The sequence below is a fragment of the Cnephaeus nilssonii genome, assembly GCF_951640355.1.
Source record: "Cnephaeus nilssonii genome assembly, chromosome: 6".
Classification (NCBI taxonomy): domain Eukaryota; kingdom Metazoa; phylum Chordata; class Mammalia; order Chiroptera; family Vespertilionidae; genus Cnephaeus; species Cnephaeus nilssonii.
The window spans coordinates 50,957,367-50,977,849 of record NC_137077.1 but is presented as its reverse complement, the minus strand read 5'-3'; the positions used below and the strand labels follow the sequence as shown (position 1 = coordinate 50,977,849).

The 20,483-nt window shown below is 47.6% G+C and overlaps 1 protein-coding gene across 2 annotated transcripts; it reads left to right on the top strand.

The window, feature by feature from the left end:
• Positions 1–1,513: 1,513 nt before the first annotated feature.
• CALCOCO1 (calcium binding and coiled-coil domain 1) lies at positions 1,514–17,147 on the top strand. 2 transcript variants are annotated; one of them, XM_079774702.1, is made up of 15 exons: positions 1,514–1,551; positions 3,946–4,125; positions 4,462–4,564; positions 5,342–5,532; positions 7,260–7,418; positions 7,815–7,963; positions 9,811–9,901; positions 12,586–12,741; positions 12,943–13,197; positions 13,650–13,775; positions 14,244–14,339; positions 14,679–14,787; positions 15,028–15,227; positions 15,595–15,701; positions 16,896–17,147. In XM_079774702.1, exons 2-15 carry the CDS (start codon positions 3,970–3,972, stop codon positions 17,071–17,073), a joined length of 2,076 nt encoding a protein of 691 aa, XP_079630828.1. In that variant the 5' UTR covers positions 1,514–1,551; positions 3,946–3,969; the 3' UTR covers positions 17,074–17,147. The 2 variants fall into 2 exon arrangements, with proteins under 2 accessions (XP_079630828.1, XP_079630827.1); XM_079774701.1 differs by having other exon boundaries at positions 1,544–1,579.
• The last annotated feature ends 3,336 nt before the right edge of the window (positions 17,148–20,483 follow it).

The following is a 20,483-nucleotide window of genomic DNA, read 5'->3' as shown; positions in this document are numbered from 1 at the left end:
TAGTTTAAACACATAATTGTAAGCACCCAATAAATGGAAGTTATTATTTTTAGCCCTAGCTGAGACTGAAACTGAGACTGAGTTTTCTCCCATGCATTTATTCTGGGTGTAAGACATAAACCAAGAACACTTGGGACTTTGATTTCTGAACAGGCCTCACTCTTTTTTTTTTTTTTTTTTTTTCTTTTTGCAGGTCTTTTATTTTGTTTTGTAAGAGGACCTCACTCGTAACTTACCCCAGGACCTTGAGCTCATCCAGTGGCTTGTAACTCATAAATCCTGACTAATTATACAGATGTGTCTCAGTGTTTGTGAAGCCCAGTAACTTATAGTTAAGTGCTTGGAGATCTTCAGATGAAAAGCACACAGGGCAGGCCCCAGACACCCTATTCAGTCATAACAACAAAAAATACTACCCCAAAAAAACTTGGAATAAGCAGGGACCCAGAAAGAGCAAATCAATCCCCTAACACGAAGACTGGGAAAGAGATCATAGAATGCCTGACTACTTGGAGGGCCCAGAGAGGGAGGGGACATGATGCCCAAGTTTTTGACATAACTTGGGCTGTGGGAGGAGTGTGACTCTTTCAACTCTCCTAAATAAAAACAGGAGCAACAACTTGTATTGTTATCCTAATTAATTTAAAGGCTTGGGCAAACTGGCCCCAGTAAGTGGCTTGTTTGTGAGTTGTGATCGGTCCTGAATTATGCCAGGCTCCCCTTCCAATTTCATTCTTCTACTTCACCTCCTCCCTCCCATCCCACCCCCACCGCCCCCTTCAGGCAATAGACCCTCTTCCTAGGTCACTCTAGGGACCGTGTATTGGCAGGCCCATCACTGAATCCCTCAAGTAGTAAAGAAATAGCGGTGCACAGCACGTAGTTTTTACAGGGCTGTCCCTGAGGTTGAAACAGAGAAGAAACTGCTAGCACAGCTATTAGTTTCCCATCCCTTAAATGGCAGGTGGCTGTGAAGTCGTGGCAAGCCCGGCATTTATGGAGACATGCAATCCTGGTGTTCTACCATCTCATAACTTTGATATTTTAGACCGGTTCCTTAACCTTTTCCACTTTAGTTTCTCCCTCAATAAAGTGTGTAAAACAATACTACCTATCTCAAAACTTGTTAAAAGTAAACGAAAGGGTGCATCTGAACTCGTTCGTCGCACTGTAAAGTATTACACAGCGGGCGTTAAAGCCGTAACTCCTCCCCACCCCCCAACTACGCACGTTACAAACCCTCAGTCACCACTAATACAGCCTGCCCCCTCCTAAGGAATCATGGGCCGTGAAGTCCTTTGATGGCCACACCCTCGTTTGCTGTCATGGAAGTGAGAACTACGTCTCCCAGAATGCAGTGGTGAGGCCACCGCCACGACCGCCCTCTTCTCCGCCCTCCTTGTCCAATAGCCTCCTGGGTTATGTAGTCCCAGATCCAAGTCGGCTCCCCAGTAAAAGACCGTGGAGGAACCACAAACCCCAGAAGTCCTCGCGCTCATTCTTCTCCCTCCCCTCTCGGAGTCGGAGTGCTGTTTTTGTTGTTGGTGAAAGGTAAGGGAACAGCTGATCCGTCTGTGGGGTAAGAAACTTGGCCTAATTTGGGGGGATCTTATGGGGAGTCACCCCACTTTCAGTCCATGAAAGGATAAACTAAGGGGACTGTAGAAAGGGGTTGCAGAAACGTTTGGGTTTTAATACTTTCCGTACGGGAGAAGCCAGCCCCACTGTTGTGGGAGTTCTTGGTCTCAAGGGGGGCCCTGATCAAAGGGATACCGCCCCTCACTGTTCCCACCTTCCTCTCTGTCCTTCTCAAAAAAAGCTTGATACGCTTAAGGGAGTTGGGGAGAGACTGAACTATTTGCTCCCATGCAAGACTTGGCCCTCACAACCTTCCCTTTCCCCTTACCACCCCCACACCCCTCGCCAATCCAAAGGCCTTTACGACGTTTGACTCGCTGCGGGGCGCGGGGAAAACCTTCCAAGGTGTAGAATGTCAAGGAACTCTAGAGCCTTACAGAGTGGGATGATGGTAGCCCACCATGCGAACACTTCAGTTTGACTACACACGTACAGAGCTCTCTTTCAGGCCTGGGGAATGTTTCCAACTCTTAAGGATTTTATATGTGGCAAGTATTTGGGATTCCCCAGGCTTAGATCTTTGGGATAATATATGTCCCCTTAGGAAACCAGAGAATTGTATTTGAAGAAAACATGGACTAGTTTTTTTGTTTGTTTGTTATATTTTTATTGATTTCAGAGAGGAAAGGAGAGGGAGAGAGATAAAAACATCAATAAGGAGAGAGAATAATTGATTGGCTGCCTCCTGCACACCTCTTACTGGGGATCGAGCAGTAACCCGGGCATGTGCCCTTTACTGGAATCGAACCTTGGGACCCTCCGGCCTGCAGGCCAACACTCTATCCACTGAGCCAAACTGGCTAGGGCTGGACTAGTTTTAACTAGGGATGTTTAAGAGAGATGAAAATCTAAAGAAACCTATTTTCCTCAATTCAATTAAAAAGTTGTTCTTTTTGTTCTGCTGGCCCACCTTTCCTCTGCTGAGTGTCTTTCTTCTTTTAAAGTTCCTACCCCCCTTTACTTCAGCCTGGTGTGGGGTTGTGATTTTGGGGGTGTGCACATGACTAGTGGCTATGGCTGATTGGAGGCAGTCAGCTGTGGCTGACACAGGATGTAGATTAGTGGGCTAGAGAGAGGGATGAGGAGGGCCATCTCACAGCCCTAGGCTGAGGAGTTCTGTTGATTGTTATTGTTCCTCTCCCCACCTAACTTGGAACACCTCTTCCTCTCACTTTCATCCTATAGTGTGCTTCCAACTATCAATCCAAGCAGATGGAGGAATTCAACACTTAGAATTGAGGCTAGGGGAGCAGAGAGAAAATAGGGAGGGGAATACCGGAACTGGGTTGCATATAGTCAAACTAGTAGGTTTGCCTGAAGAGAAGAATGTTAAGTTCTTTTTGAACTATCTCTTCCTTCTCTCAACATTGTATATAAATTTCCCCTTCTCAGGGCTCCTTACTTCCCACCTTCCAATCTGTCCCCTGCCCAGGGGTGGGGCTTTCCTGGCTCTAGGCCCCCACATTCCATCTCCCCACACCACCACGTTCCTGCTGAGTGTTTCACTCCACCCTTATAGCAGCCGCCTCCAGAATTCTTGACTTCCTGAAATAATGAAGTTGAGGACAGAACCTGTCTTTCCTTATATCCTCCCTTTCCCTTTGTCTCTTAGATGAGAGTGGAAGCTGTTTTGTTTGATTATTTGTTTGTTTTTAATTCATGGGATTAGACAGCTCAGAGAAGGGGAGAGAATGAGAGCTCATGGGCCTGAGGATTGGGCTATCCCTCCACTCTCAGCCATATTTTAGCTCTGGAGATGCAGTCATTACTTTCAGAGATTTGTTGCTATTTCCAGGTGTCGTAGTCATTCCTGTGCAGTTGGGTCAACAAGCTCAGGCGTACACAAGGAGACCTGCTCAGAATGAGGGGCCTCCACACCTCAGTTGGATTTTTAACTCAGGAGCCAGAAGATGTGGGGGATGGGATGCGGACATGGACGCTGAAAAATTTGGAATCCTCAAATATGTTAAAAGATGGAAAAGGAGGGACTGAGGAGGGCAGAGCCTAGGATACTGAGACTTGATCAATGGGGCAGTAAAAAGCAAGCAGAGATTAACTCTAGGAAGAGTTTATGACTTAGAATGGGAGTAGTGTGAGACAGGACCAGGATTGACATGGAAGGCCAGACTTAGGTCCTGCAGACTAAGAGTGACATCTCTAAAAGGGTCCTATAACCTTCAGAGACTGGATACTAAATATGACTTCACCTCCAGGTATAGTGGCAAGGGCTGTTTGTAGGGGTGGATGGAGGTGAAGGGGGAAAAATGAAGTGGAGAGACTTTAGGATATTAACTCTTTGTTTCATAGGAGGGCACATATCTCAAGGGAAGGATGGAAGAATCATCAATAAGCCGGGTACCATCTCGGGGAGGAGTCAGCTTTCTGAATGTGGCCCGGACCTACATCCCCAATACTAAGGTGGAATGTCACTACACCCTTCCCCCAGGCACCGTGCCAAGTGCCAGTGACTGGATTGGCATCTTCAAGGTATACCTGGAACCCCTTTCAGCTCAAGTTTATGGGCCATGGGTTGGTTGGAATAGGAAGAATGACTAGGCTCTTGGATTCTCAACCTCATGTTGATAGAGAAGAAGGGAAAAAGATGGCACAGATGACAGAGAGTTATCTATATAAGCAAAGCTCATCTCCCCATCTTAGTTTTGCTCTCTTTTGACACATTATTGTCCCCCCACTTTCCCTGTCTTTCATCATCCTTGCCACTGTAACACAATCCTATTCTCCCATTCAATCCCTCGGCCCTTTCTACCATCTATAGCTGGTAGTTCCATCACCATAGCTCTCTCTTACCTTGGACTTTCACAGGTGGAGGCTGCCTGTGTTCGAGATTACCACACATTTGTGTGGTCTTCGGTGCCTGAAAGTGCAACTGATGGCTCCCCCGTCCACGCCAGTGTCCAGTTCCAAGGTACAAGGGAAGATAGAGAACTGGGAGGGAGGAGTCAAGGGGGATAGAGGTTTGGAAAAAGGAAGTAGGCTCAGAAACACAAAAGCTAGGCACAGAGAACAAGGAAAAATAAGCTCAAAAAAATAAAATAATATCCAACAGGCTCAGCAGACATGGGGTTGTCATAGAATCCAGGACTTAGAGGTGGAAGGAACTGTACAGTGCAACTAATTCCACCTCCTACTGAAAGAAGGGGGAACTAGCGGGTAGGGAAGAGGGAAAAGTGGTGCCATATATTGAGAAGAAGGTGGTCATTAGATTCTAAAAGACCTGGGTTCAAATCTCAGTTCTAATACTTATAAGCTGTTTGACACTGGGCAAATTACTTAACCTCTATGTGTCTATTATCTTAACATTAAAATGAGATGCCTGGTTTATAGGGCTAATAAAAGGATTTTAAATGATATAGGGGAAACTGTTAACACTGTTTCTGGTACATGGTGGGCACTCAATAAATATTATTATTGTTATTATTATTATTATTATTATTATTACTATTATTATTGAGGGAGATAGATTTGGGAGAGGAAGGAAAGAACTAGGCAGAAAAGAGCGAGAAGAGTATCCCAGGGAACAGCAATAGTCTATGGGAGGTGGAGAGGAGAGAAAACAGAATATGGAACAGGAAGCAAGGGACCAAAGCCAAAGAGTGGATAATAAAATATACCAAGGGGACCTGCTGAGCACTGGAGGGCCTGGGATCATACCGCGGTCCTGGGTCCATTCTTTTTCCCACAGCCAGCTACCTGCCCAAACCAGGAGCCCAGCTTTACCAGTTTCGATATGTGAATCGCCAGGGCCGGGTGTGTGGGCAGAGCCCCCCTTTCCAGTTTCGAGAGCCAAGGCCCATGGATGAACTGGTGACTCTTGAGGAGACTGATGGCGGCTCTGACATCCTGCTGGTTGTCCCCAAGGCAACTGTGCTGCAGGTGAGAACAGAGCAACAGCTGCTCCTGGGCAGGGAGTGGGAGGACAGCATTGCAAGGGGGTCCTTCCCACTGGACCCTCCCCTTGGCTGTAGCTTCAGCTGGAGACCTCACTGGCAGTTATACTAAGTCTTGCCTCCAAGAAAGTCTCAATCTAACATAGACATGAACACGTAGGGCAGGAAAGCAAGCCACCCACAAACCATGTTACTCAGGATTCCATAAGAACTTTTTGAGCATTTCTTCTTCAAGTGCTACATCCTGCCCTAGGCCCTAGAAGATACAAAGGGTAGAGGGAGGCCACTCCAGTGAAGGAACGACCAGAGGAAGGGGAGGATGAAACCCACTTCCAGGACAGGTGAGGAGTGAGAACAGATAGATAGGGCCCAGGCCTGCGCTGTCCTAGACTGGAGGTGCTACCCTCATGTGGCTCTTGACACTTGGAATGTAACTGGTCCAAATCGAGATGTGCTATGTGGGTAAAATACTTACTAGATTTTGAAGACCTAGTATTTAAAAAAAAGTGTAAAGATCTCCATAATTTTTTATATTTAGTATATGTTGAAATAATAGTTTTGATAGACTGAGTTAGATAAAATATTATTAAAATTAATATAATCTGTTTCTTATTAGTACTTTATTTTTAAGTGTCTACTATAAAATTTTAAATTATATATATGTAGTGGTTTGTATTATTTTTCTATTGAGCCAAATAGAGAAGAATTAGCGAGTAGAAACAGATGTTAGCAAGGAAGACTTCCTGAAAAAGGTGAGGACCAGTGCTAGGTCGGGGGGAAGTACACTCCCCAGGCAAGAGGACGGGCCTGAGGAAGGTCAGAAGAGGAGAATGAGTAGCTTGTCTTTGATTTAGATAAACTCCAGCCCTCTAGAACCTTCTAGACACGTGTAATCAACACAAGAATAGGAAGAAGATATTTATATCTTACATTAGTCAGAGATACGTAAGCTCCTACACTGTATTCTGTTTTTATATTCATCATTCTCATTACAATTATCTTGCAACAACCTAGGCTAAGGGATCACTTTACAGATGACACAGACTAAGAGAAGTTAAGTCACTTGTTCAGAGTCACATAGCTCATAAAAATGGTGTTGGAGATTTAAACCTAGTGTCTGACTCCAGAACCAATAGGTTAAAATTAGGGGAGCCATCTGTCTTATCTATGTGAACTGAGAAAGATTTCTACCAGATTTCTGCAATTGCTGAGCCAAGGAGGGGCCAGTCCTTGAGTGGGAAGAAGTAAAAGAGAAAAAAAACACACACACACACACACAAAAAAAAAAGAAGTAAAAGAGGAGTGGGGTCCTAGTTGGTGTGGCTCGGTTGGCCAAGCATCATCCTGTGCACCGAAAGGTTGTCAGTTCTTTTCCCAGTCAAGGCACATACCTAGGTTGGGGGTTCAATCTAGGTTGGGGCATGTATGGGAGGCAACTGATTGATGTTTCTCTCTCACATCGATGTTTTTCTTTCTCTCTCTTTCCCTCTCCTTTCCCTCCTCTCTCTCTAAAATCAATAAAAACATTTTTTTTTAAGAGGAATGGGCAGTTAAGAGTGCCAGGAGCTGGTGGGTGGTGGGCAGACTTCAGTAGCACACAACTCACTTCTTTGTATCCTCTGCTGATGTATCTTCCCAATCCTGAAATGAATCTGCAGAGTGATGGGATGGGTGCTGCACAAGCACACCCTCTTCTCCTCCTGCCCCCTGTAGAACCAGCTGGATGAAAGCCAGCAAGAGAGGAATGACCTGATGCAGCTGAAGCTGCAGCTGGAGGGGCAAGTCACGGAGCTGAGGAGCCGAGTACAGGAGCTGGAGACGGCTCTGGCAACTGCCAGGCAGGAGCATGCGGAACTGAAAGAGCAGTACAAGGTGGGATTTGAGAGGGGGGCGGGACAGGGCTGGCTGCTCACCCGAGATCCAAAATATTAACCCAGTGAAGAGGGTAAAGGGAAGATTTTAGTGGGCTTTTACGATGGTTCTGACATCAAAGAAATAGGCTTAAGGTGTAACAAGTAGGATTAAATTTGATATGACAGGAGACATGTCCCAGATTTGTAAAAGACTCAGTTCTCTGAACACAGGAATGCTGAGGTAGGGTTGGGGTAGGTGTGTCCGCTGGTAAGGGAATTTTTCCTTATAGTGTCTTTTTCAAGGAAGGTTACTGGGTGAGGGGGTTGGAACAAACTGGTATGCTCCTTCTAAGCCTTTGCTCTATTCTTTTAAATGAGTCTCAACTTTTCTCTTCGGGGGGAACCTTAATTCCAGGGGCTTTCGCGGTCCCACGGGGAACTCACAGAAGAGAGGGACATCTTAAGCCGGCAACAAGGAGATCATGTGGCACACATCCTGGAACTGGAAGATGACATCCAGACCATCAGTGAGAAAGTGCTGACAAAGGAGGTGGAGCTGGACAGGTGAGGGGACCTCCTGTACCCCATTACATTTCCTGTGACCCTGGAACTCCAGCTTCCTGTTTCAGGCAGGCAAACTGCTCTTTCTCAGGTGGTTTCTCTTTCCTTTGTCAACTTCTCTTAGGGTATTTTATTGACTGAGGGTATATTTTTCTGCCTCACTCTCTTCCATCTTTCCTAACTTACTCTGTATTCCTCACCTTCAGAATTAATTGTAGTTACCATTTATTGTGTAGCAAAGGCTAAGCAGGAGCTAGGAGTAGAGGATTTGAAAAAAAGAGAAATGGATAGAACAGTCAACACAAGGTAAGAGAGGATGGATTTAGGATCCTGCCACAGCAAAGAATAAGATTAGACTTTGATCTCACTATTAGGAAATGATAGAACTGGTGATTCATGAATGTTATGGAATCTCTGCCCTGAAAAATGGAATAAATCATAGATTTTTAGCATTGCGAGTAATGTAAGGTATTCAAGATGAGAAGATCACTATCTCAGGAGGCAGCCTCTTTACTATTGGACAGCTGTCCTTTTTGTACCTCTTGTGTTGATTCAAGCTCTCCCATTCTGTAACTTTCACACTGTGGTCCTGCTTTAGACCTCTGGAGCCACATAGAATAAATTTCTTTCTTCTGGCCGACAACTATTATTTCTACCAAGTAACAAATACTGACCCCCTTCCCTTGTCTGTTCTTCAAGAGAAATTCTCTTAATTCTTTTTTCCGCTGAATGACGTAGGTTTCTTTCATTCAGTACTGGTAGATTTTATATTTTTTCAAACTCTTTAAAGGAAAGAGGCATTTTGTCCAAGGCCCAGAGCAAAAAGTGAGTTGATCCCTGAGGCTTCTTCAGTTCAGGATGTTAGTCTTGCCCTAGGAAGATACTAAATATCTAGGTTCTAAATCATGGAATAGAAAAGCAGGGATCAGACTGAGCATCTGGAAAAAATTAGGGACTGTCTAGACCAGGGGTCAGCAAACAGTGGCCCATGTGCCAAATCTCACATGCCACCTGTTTTTGTACAACCCACAAGGTAAAAATGGTTTTGAGAGTTTTTAATGGTTGAAATATTTTTGACATGTGAAATTAAAATTTCAGTGTTCATGCCCTGGCTGGGTAGCTTAGAGCGTCATCCCGATATGCCAAGGTTGCAGGTTCGATCCCCTGTCAGGGCATATCCAAGAATCAATCAATGGATACTTGGATAAATGGAACAACAAATTGATGTTTCTCTCTCTTTCTCTCCCTCTCCCTCCCTCCATTTCTGTCTCTCCTTCCCTCCCTCCCTCTCTCTCTCTCTCAAATCAGTAAATTAAAATTTTTTAAATTCTCAGTGTCCATATAGTTTTATTGGAACAGCCATGCTCACTTATTTACTTATTATCTATGGCTTATTCCTTACTACAGTGACAGAGTTTAATGGTTGCCATGGAAACCACATGGCCTACAAAGCCGAAAATACTTACTGTTGGGCCTTTTACAGAAAAAGTCTGCCAACTTCTCACCTAGACCAAAAGTTTATAATCAACAATGACTGTTGCTTATCTAGAAAAGACTGGATTCTGATCTCTTGACTGAGTGAAAACAATGAGGGAACCATTGACAGGACATTTCTTAAATTGATATATAAAGAGAAAAGAAAAACTGTTTATTTCTAGATTGTGCTCTAGAATCAGGAGTCTTGGGTACTTTGGGCTTAGAACTCAGTATGGGAATTTGAGCATCCCAGAGAGAAGTAGGTGTCTGGGCCCAGAGGAGCACCAGTAGGAGAGCTCCAGACAGAAGTTCGATTCCTTCATTCCTTCTCTGGTGACCAGTTGGTTATCTGACATTCTGTCCCTCACTCACAGGGTTAGAGACACAGTGAAGGCCCTGACTCGGGAACAAGAGAAGCTCCTTGGGCAACTAAAGGAAGTACAAGCAGACAAGGAGCAAAGCGAGGTAAGGGCTCAGGGTTGGTTTGCTTTCTCAATTGTTCATCCGTGTTTATTGAGTTCTTTCTGAGTGCTGGGCACCAAGGGCAATAAAAATGTAAAGAAACATTGTGTACACTCTCCTGGGGAACATAAGTCATACACATAAGTCAGGATCAGTCAAAGGGGAATATAGGAAGTATCAACAGGGAAGTGTAATAAAGTGTGATGATGCTCCACAGAGATGAATGGGAGCACATTTTGTTAGGGACATTAGAAAGGACTTTTAAAAAGGGGACATAAACTAGTTTAGAATTTCTCAACTTTTTTAGCAGCAGAACCTTTTATCCCCCCCCCCATCAATGAAGTTGTAAGTTTATTTTTATAAATTTAAATGTATAACATTTACATACACTGAGTGGCCAGATTATTATGATCTCTGAATGCATAATAATCTGGCCACTCAGTGTATATCCTATATAATAAAAGGCTAATAGGCAAATTGTCCCCTTGACCAGGAGTTTGACCAGCAGGCAGGCCGGCCAACCGCCCAGGCTGGCAGGACCCCACCCATGCATGAATTCATGCCCCGGGCCTCTAATATATATATACTAGAGGCCCAGCGCACGATTCAATCGTGCGGGTAGGGTCCCTAGGCCTAGCCTCCTGCGATCAGGGCCATCTTCTGCCTGTTCGCCAGTCCCCAGGCGCAATGCTGCCTCCGCCGCCGCCACTGAGCTGCCAGGCTGTTGGGATCCCCAGCTCATCCCCAGCCGCTGCCGCTGCTGCTGGGGCTTGAGGCGCTGACTAAGGGGAGCACGGCAGGGGATCCGGGTGCGGACAACCGGCTCCCCGCCTCCGATGGCAGCGGAGCTGGGTGTCCAGGGTGTCCGAGGCAGCCCCCCTCAGCGGCCGCCAATCCAGCCGTTGAGAGGCAGGGGGGGGGGGGGCGGGGCGGGAGTCCCGCGCCTCTCAATGGCCGGATATGCCACCCCGAGTCCCGCCCCCCAGCCTCCCACCGCCCAATCGTGGGCGTAGCGGAGTGATGGTTATTTGCATATTGCCTTTTTATTATGAAGGATATATGTCTATATATATATATATATACACACACACACACACACACACACACACACACACACACACACACATACACACTGAGTGGCCAGATTATTATGAGTTCAGAGAACATAATCTGGCCACTCAGTGTATAAGATAGTAAAAGCAATTAGGTAATTTTGATGGATACCAAACTTTGAAATTGGAGGTTATGGATGACTGTTCTGTCAGCCTCAGTGGCTAGTTATAGTATTTTGTTATACAGTAGTTGTACAATATTGAGAACACCTTGAGTCACACACAAGTAGGTGCAAATTGATAACAGTTTTTAAACTGTCCACCTTGCAATCTCATTTTGCTCTTCACTTCAATAGAAAATACAATAGAAACTTTATTCTAAGATTTACATTAAAATTAATTAACCTGGCCCTAACCTGTTTGGCTCAGTGGATAGAGCATCGGCCTGCAGACTGAAGGGTCCCAGGTTCAATTCTGGTTAAGGGCACATGCCCAGGTTGTGGGCTTGATCCCCAGTAGGGGGTATGCAGGAGGCAGCTGATCAATGATTCTCTCTCATTGATGTTTCTATCTCTCTCTCCCTCTCCCTTCCTCTCTGAAGTCAATAAAAATATGTTTTAAAAAAGAATTTAATTAACCTGGAAGTACATGTCAGTGGATTGGTGATCTCCAATGTGTTAACTTGTGAGTTTGTGCATTTTTTCACATAACTTTTAATATTTTTAAATATTTGAAGTTTAAATTAAATATTTTCAGAACCTCTAAATGACTTCCTCAGAATCCTAGGCTTCTGTAGAAGGTTGTTTAAAAACCATTTGCTTGGCAGTGATGAAAAGATAGAATTTGAGTAGAAAGAGATGAAGGGAGGCCATTCTAAAAACAGAGGAAAACATGAGCAAAGGTTTAGAGTCAGAACACTCAGGGCAGTTGAATATGTGGGTGAAGAGTTTGAGATAAGCCCTGGTCAGATTGTAGACGATCTTGAGTTTAATCTTTTCTGTAAGCAGTGAGAGGCATCGATGATTTTCAAGTAGGTGACATGTACTCAAAGATTAAGCTGATTGCCTTGTGGAAAACAAGCTAGTTGTGAGGTTTTTCAGTACTCCAGGCAATACATGACCAGAGCCTGAGCTAACATGTTGTGGCGATAGTAGAAGAGAAAATGGATGTGAACAAGATGGAGAATGGAGAAGCATTGGGCTTTTCTATGGGCTGCTAGGGAGAGAACAGATCCAAGCGTAGCACCAGGGTGTCCAGCTTAAGTGACCTGGTAATTAGTTTGAACCATGGACAGAAATAAGAAAGGAAAGGCCTATGGTAGAATATGCTGAGTTTGCAGGACCTGGAGGACATCTAGACTGAGTTTTTATTTAAAAGAAAAAGTGGAGAAGCAGAAATGGGACATGGGCTACGTAGTTATGTAAGACTCTAAGCTGTGCCGCTGGATACCTCACTTTGGGAGCTGGAGACTAGATGTTCAGGATTGAGTCGCTTTGAGCTGAGAACCCAAGAAGGGGTGGTGAAAGCTGAATGCTTGAGTTTGTGTTAAATCTGAGAAATGGAACCTTGACCTCTCATCACAGTGGATCACCTCCCTGGCCACCCCTTTCCTTACCTGTTCTTCACCTCCATCAGGCTGAGCTCCAAATGGCACAACAGGAGAATCGTCGCTTGAATTTGGAGCTGCAGGAGGCCAAGGGCCGGCAGGAGGAGCAGGGTGCGCAGACCCAGCGACTAAAAGACAAGTTGGTTCAGATGAAGGACACCCTAAGCCAGGCCCAGCAGCGGGTGGTGAGTGAAGCCTCTAGGCAACAAGAAGTAGAGACAGCTGCAAGGACTCACTACAAAGTCTGGGGAAGGATATGACTAAAAACTAAACAACCCAATCCTGAGTCCTAATGCAGTGGGGGGAGGAGGTAGCCTAGTTAATATCTTCCTGGTTCACAATGACTTACTGGGAGCCCTGATCTCCATCTCTTCCTTTCTTCTGAGGCTGAGCTGGAGCCCCTGAAGGAGCAGCTTCGAGGGGCCCAGGAGCTTGCAGCCTCAAGCCAGCAGAAAGCCACCCTTCTTGGGGAGGAGTTGGCCAGCGCAGCGGGAGCCAGGGACCGCACCATAGCCGAACTACACCGCAGCCGCCTGGAAGTGGCTGGAGTCAACGGCAGGCTGGCTGAGCTCAGTCTGCATTTGAAGGAGGAAAAAAGCCAGTGGAGCAAGGAGCGGGCAGGGATGTTGCAGAGTGTGGAGGTAGAGGGATGGAGGGACCTGGCAAACTCATAGCCATCACCCCCACCTCTATGTGGTCAGATCTCCTAGAAGAACAGAAAGGGGACATTGGGAACCTCAGAAGACTTAGGTGGGGAGGGGCTGTGAGGGAGGAACACTTCATTGTCCAGGTGTGACTCATCCCTAAATAGAGTGTCCCAACCCTGATCTCTGTAGCATTGTCCTTGGTTACCATCTTGATTCAGAAACATGTACCATTCTAGGCAGCAGACCCTTGCCCTAATGCCCATTACTGATCTGCAAGGTTCCTTGCTTTCAGATCCCTTCCTTCATTCACGGTTTTGAGGGAGTGGGGGAGGCAAGAAGGGGAAATCGCTCCAAAAGTAGAGGAAGGTCACAGTGAGGGATGGTGCCATTGCCAGTGGCGTCCCTTTTCCTTCATCTTCCCATTTTCCTTTCTGGCCATCTCCTAGGCGGAGAAGGACAAGATCCTGAAGCTGAGTGCAGAGATACTTCGGCTGGAAAAGGCAGTTCAGGAGGAGAGGACCCAGAATCAAGTGCTCAAGACTGAACTGGCCCAGGAAAAGGATGCTAGCCTGGTGAGGCACCAGCCACCCCTGAATCCTGGTCCTATGGCCTCTTGAGGCCAGTGCCCCCTCTCTCTTAAGTGCAAGGGGCTCACTTATATATTGGGCAACATCTCACTTGCACATCTCCCAGCCTTCATTGGTTTGAAACATGCAGTGTCCCTTTCTGCTCTTAGGGCACACATTTGGGCCTAGTAGTAATGACTTAGGAGAATTATGGCTTGCCCCTTCCATGCCCCTGCTATGTCCCTGCACCCAGCCCAAGTCATCCAGGTCCACACTCAAGAAGCAGAGACTGAACTTCCCATGGCCAAGGAAAGGGGCTCATAGAAAAAGTGTTGGGGCTTCCCCTGTGTGTGTTGGAGCAAGGGAGGAACGAAGGCACAGAGACATGATTCTAGGTTGTTGGGTCCCAATCCCAGAGCCCAGGTTTTTTGAGGTACATTTTAGGCTCCTATTCCATTTGGCCGTTTCCCTCAGGTGCAGTTGTCAGAGAGTAAGCGGGAGCTGACAGAGCTGCGGTCAGCCCTGCGTGTGCTCCAGAAGGAAAAGGAGCAGTTGCAGGAGGAGAAGCAGGTGAGAACTCCCTGGTGGCCAGAACTGAGGGCTTGAGGACTAGAAACTGTGTCTCTTGGCTTAGGAACCGGTACCTCTAAGAGGACCCTGAGGCTAAAAATGGGACCATTATCAGCTGATTTGGTAGGACGAGATGATTGCTGGGGGAAGGGATGATGTAGGGGGCGAAGGAGGGCCCTTGGGGGGCTCTGAGGATCTACCTTAAGCTTCCCCACCTTTGGTGAAGGTGTCTAATCCTCAAGAGCTCAGAGTTAATCTTGAATGCAGAAGGTTCTTTCTATAGGTCAGCAAGGTTGGCATCTTTCCATCCTCTTGCACCTCTTTCCTCTCCAACACCAGGAACTGCTAGAGTACATGAGAAAGCTGGAGGCCCGCCTTGAGAAGGTGGCCGATGAGAAGTGGAATGAGGATGCTGCTACAGAGGATGAGGAGGCAGTTGCAGGGCTGGGTCTGTACACGACACCCCCAATCTTGTGACACTTCTTCCCCGCTCCACCTTGCCCTGTTGGGGAAAGTTCCATGTGACCCCCCTGGGAGCTGCCTCTGCCCTCTGTATTTTGCCTTTTTCTTCCCAGACTCTGGCCCTTGTCTAATTTAACTGTATCTTTTATCCAAAGGAGTCAGAGCTGATGCAACCCTCTAACAACGTATCGTATCCTTCTTTCTCTTCCCACTCCCTCACCTACAGGCTGCCCGGCAGCTCTGACAGACTCAGAGGATGAGTCCCCAGAAGACATGAGGCTCCCACCTTATGGCCTGTGTGAACGTGGAGATCCAGGCTCCTCTCCTGCTGGGCCACGAGAAGCTTCTCCCCTGGTTGTCATCAGCCAGCCAGCTCCCATCGCTCCCCACCCCTCAGGGCCAGCTGAGGACAGTAGCTCTGACTCGGTGAGCAGGGCCAGGGAGGAGGGGGTAGGGCCAAGCTCAAGTGGCCCAGCGTCCAGAGCAGGAAGACAGCCGTACGGGCTCTCATTTTTTTCTTGGGGAAGAGGAGGCAGGCCCAGCCTCTCTCCAAGGCCATACAACGGACACCACCAAACCCAATCCCACTCAGTAGCCTTACTGCTGCTAGTCCCTACTCCCCAACGCATTTTCTTCTTATCCACCAGCTCCCTTCAAAACACCTTTCCTGCCCCCCTCTTACTGTAGCCCTGTTTTCTGTCATGGCCCGGACTGTTCTTCCCTTGCCTGCCCAATGTGCTACTCTCCCATCTTGGACACTACCCCAAACACAACCTATCCCTTTGGTGCCCAGGAGGCTGAAGATGAGAAGTCAGTCCTGATGGCAGCTGTGCAGAATGGGGGTGAAGAGGCCAACCTGCTGCTTCCTGAACTGGGCAATGCCTTCTATGACATGGCCAGGTGAGAGTAAAAATGGGGGGCAGGAGAGAGGTAGGAGAATGCCAGCAGAAAGGATATCCAGGTGAACAGTCCCTGCCCTTCCCCCAACCTCTGTCTTGTTGGCCCTAGCCCCGTGGTCGGCAAACTGCGGCTCGCGAGCCACATGCGGCTCTTTGGCCCCTTGAGTGTGGCTCTTCCACAAAATACCATGGCCTGGGCGAGTCTATTTTGAAGAAGTGGCATTAGAAGAAGTTTAAGTTTAAAAAATTTGGCTCTCAAAAGAAATTTCAATCGTTGTACTGTTGATATTTGGCTCTGTTGACTAATGAGTTTGCCGACCACTGCCCTAGCCAAGTAAAGGAGACATAGGTGTGGCAGAAAATTATTTACCACTCTCCTAAATCCCAGGTGCCTTCAGGTAATCCTTCCCCTCAGCTTATCAACACACATGCACTCAGAGGCCCTGCCTTTAACTGGCTTCTGTTTTCTAGCACCATCTTTCATGGAGCCCAAATTGCCCTGCATCCCCCCTACCCCTTCCCCAACCACCAGGTAGGTTCCTAGGCTCCATCGGGGGAGGAAGGGAAGTAGGAGACCAAGCCCACAGGGCAAGAACAGAGAGGGGACTGGGATCCAGCATCCATCTGACCACCCCTGAGATGCTGTCTCTTTCCTGACTTCCCTGGGGGACCCTTTGAGTGGTGAAGCCACAGGGGTGGGGGATTTAGGTATTAGATTGCCCCCTCTGCCTTCCTTTTCTTCTGCAGGTCAAGAGGGGAAGGCAGAGGGAAGAGAGATTTTATCACTTAGTCCCCAGCTTTGCCTGGATGTGAGATGGGCTCAGGGTGGGGTGGGGGTATGCTGTCATCCTTCTTAGCTGGAGCAAGAAGATGAAGGACGATGTCAGACTCATTTTCAGCTTCATTAGGCAGCAGATAGAGATAGAGGGAAGAGAGCAAGAGGTTGGGGGATGGGCTCTCACTATGGGGACCAGCAAGGACTAAAGAAGGAGGGCACAGGGAACCAGGAAACTCCCTAGCATTGTGGGGAGAAGATGCTATGGGAGAGGCTCGGAGAGAGAGAACTACCAGGATGCTATATTAGGAACAGGAGAATCTGGGAACCCAGGTGCATGAGTCCCTCTCCCTGAGGTCTGCAAGTCAATAAGGCAACAGATCACACTGACCCTCTCCTTTCCCCTCTGTCTCTCTTTAGTGGCTTTGCAGTGGGTCCCTTGTCAGAGGCCAGCACTGGGGGCCCTGCCACCCCCCCATGGAAGGAGTGCCCTATTTGTAGGGAGCGCTTCCCAGCTGAGAGTGATAAGGACGCCCTGGAGGACCACATGGATGGACACTTCTTCTTCAGCACCCAGGACCCCTTCACCTTTGAGTGATCTCACCTCTCCCTAGTACAAGCACAAACACACACTTAAACACATACACACACTCACACACACACACACACACATTTAGGTCTCATGCCTCTTTTCCAACACAATGGGCTCCATGATATTCTGTTCCCTAAGAACCACTCCCGTGTGCCGTTTTTATTCCAAGCTCTCCAACCTCATCCTCTCCTACCAGCCCTTTTGTCCAGGGAGGGGTCCTTCATGGAAGAATGGCTGAATTTACCCCCTGAAAGCGGTTTGGGAGAAACCAGAATGGAGGAGGCCTCCCCAGGGGGAGTAGAACCTGCCCCTCCTAGCCCTGGTTGCTTCTGTCACTCACCAGCTACTGCAAGCACCACCACCACTGCACACACACACACTCACACTCACAGTCTCTGACGCCCCAAAGCCAATCCCTGGGGTACCCTACCCTCTCTTCTTTGGGGTCTATGTTTGTTCCCCTGAGTTTCCTCTGGGGCCTGCATTGAGGCAGCAGCATGGACATCATGACCTCCTCAGGTCTCTCAGTTCTGAACTTCATTGGTTCCTCTTACTGCCCCGCTCCCCACCCCCACCCTCCCATTGCCTTCCACACTCCACCCCAGCCTTTTTCCATACCATTAGATGTTAAGTTTGGAGGTTTCTTTTTGTATTTTTGAGGTTTTTCTGTACTCTTATCTTCTGCCCCTCCATGCCAACCCCCCCACCCCCAGTGTCCTCACATGGAAAGAAATAATGCATTGTGCCTTCTGTGAGGGATGGGGGAACAAATAGTCCCAGGTTCTCCCACTTCCCAGCCCTTCCTCCCTCTCCAGGTTCCCCATAGCAGTAGAGCTTTCTTCCCAGTATCCCTCCCCCTACCTGTAGTTTGGACAAATATATTTATATGGTATGTATAACTCTTCTAATAAAATGTGTTCTTATTATAAGGTGTGACTAGAGCAAAGAAGGACCAGACACCTGGCTCTTAGACCTCAGTGGAGGGGTAAGGGAGGGAGGGGACTTCAGGCGGCTTTATCCCATTATGTCTGCTGTGCTGGCCACCAGTGGGAAGAGGAGGAGGGAGGAACCTTTGTCCCACGTGGAGGTCTGGCTTGGAGAATACTGCAGTGCAAGAGGAGCAAACTGTGGGTTGGTATTGGCTTGCTCAGGGTTTAGTCCCGGAGTGGGACTCGGGTATAGGGCCAAAGTGCATGCCTTAGGAGGCAAGGGTGGTTTCCACCACTCAGACCTTCACCCTCCATAGCAGCCATCACTGTACCTTAGGCCAAAGGACAGGCATTACTCCTGTCAAGAGGGAAACCTTTGAGTATCCACTTTATTAAAAATGCCCTAAACCCCATACCCCTAAAGACTATTTGATATTCTTCCCATCTCTACCTCCCTCTCTTCCTCTGTTGCCATCCTCACACACCCGTGTGCGCACTCTGACTCCACAGTCATGAAAACACATTCATCCACTCTAACCAGCTTCACAGGCTAGACAGAGACAGCATCATAAAGCATTTATTAAGGACCTGCAAGCTCATCAAGGCTCTCAGGAATGCCCAGTACAAGCCATGCCTATAGCCCTGTTGTTCACTATCCCAGTAGCTCCCTTATCCACCCTTCGTTCCCTTTAGGGTCCCTGGGTGGCCACTGCCACCCCACCATTTCTTCTATCCACCTGAAACCCTCCTATCCACCCCCCTTCCAACCCCACCTGAATGACATCTTACATCCTTCCTTCTTCCCTCACATCGCTGTCTCCTAGCAACCCCATTTCATTCCCTGAATCCCTTCCAAGGAAATTAGAGATAATGGATCTCTCCTCTCTCCATCTCAACTCCTCTTTATTGATCCTCCTTTAATGAAAGTTAATTATAACAATGATTTAATTAATAGAATCCCTCTCTTCCTTTATTGCTTCCCGTATTAAGACTATTAATAAATATGAGCTGGGCTGACAGAGGCATCCATCACTGGCCTGGGATTCCCCTCATACCCTCCTTTTCCCCTCCCCCGTACCCCCTCCTATGCTTGGCCTATAAACTTGCCGGGGTAGTGGGGGTTAATCAGAGAGGAATTATGAGCCAACATCCCCAGCAGGAGGTGCATTTAATGAAATCACTTGTGATTTATATCTGGGGGAGGTTAGAGAGGGAAGAATCTGGAACCCAGATATCCTCGCTTCCAGAAAGGTGGCCCCTAGTGCAAAACAGGAGGAAGAAAGACACAGGAACCCAGGGCCCCTGCTCCCACCCACAGCCCCTGCCAAGGCACACACACCTCCTTCCCCAACAGGAGCCTCATGGGTAGCTGCACAAAGCCATTGACACACAGGCTACCAGACTAAAAGCACTTGGCAAAACTGCCGCGTAGGTTTCACTTTCCACCTCCACAACGACATGGTTCTCACCTCACTTTCTCCCCAGCCCAGTTCTGCTTCATCTTCCTAAGCCTGCTCCATGCTCCCCTCCTCCATGAAGCCCCCCAGTATCTCATCAGACCCCTCCACCTAACTATTTAGAGCCCGCAGCTGCTCTTTGCTCTGCCCTTGCATGTCTCCTGATGTGCAATCTGCACCTTCAGGCTGGACATTTAGAGCCATTTCTCTTGCCTACCCCAGGATCCAGGACCTGGCCTCTGACACAGGAAGCTCAGGGAAGGGTAATTGATTGCATGGGCAGAGAGGAAAGATACTTGCAATTTGAGTTCTTTTTCCTACTTACTGTGTGGTATTTGGCAGCTCAGCCTTTCTACTCGTTTCCCTTGGATCAGCTCATTCCCCGCTCCTTCCCAGCATCCATACAGCATCAAAACTGAATGGGCTTGAGAGCCTGGTGTGAGAAGAAAAGTCAGACCAGGAAGCAGCAAATGGGAACTAGGGTGTCAGTATTTGGTAGGAGATGAATGAATGCAAACATCACTCCCCCCTTACAGAACCTCAGTGGCTGCCTGGTAACTATGGGAATGTGAAGTGCAGACTGCTGAGTGTGCCAGTCAGGGTCTGCACTGTCTGGTCCCACTTCCCATTTCCTATCCTAAGGCACCCTGGACCCCAGTTTTACAGAACCACTCCACAGAAATAGGCACTACTTTTGCATGCCCCTGAACACATGCTTTCCCCTCAGTTCAAAGGACACCTCCTCCTACTTGATTCCTTCAGTTATTTTTGAGAAACCACATAGAGCACTTTGTAAAAACACTCTACATCATGTTTACAAGTTACAAAGTTTTCCATGGATGACAATATGGAGGCTGAGTCTTAAAGAATGAGTAGTTGTGAGCCAAACCTGTTCAGGCAGAAGGAGCAAAATGTGCAAAGACATAACTCGCTCAGAAGTCTAAACACTCAAGCAGGGCTGTAGAGTGAGGATCATACATGGTGTGTGAAGTGAGGCTGGAAGGATGGACTAACAGACATTTATTCATAG

Excerpts from the sequence above, each read along its gene's own strand:
- CALCOCO1 (XM_079774702.1), top strand. The coding sequence starts at position 3,970 with ATGGAAGAATCATCAATAAGCCGGGTACCATCTCGGGGAGGAGTCAGC. Across the intron at positions 9,902-12,585 it reads CAGACAAGGAGCAAAGCGAG|GCTGAGCTCCAAATGGCACA; the intron begins GTAAGGGCTCAG and ends CACCTCCATCAG. Across the intron at positions 14,788-15,027 it reads GGAGGCAGTTGCAGGGCTGG|GCTGCCCGGCAGCTCTGACA; the intron begins GTCTGTACACGA and ends CCTCACCTACAG.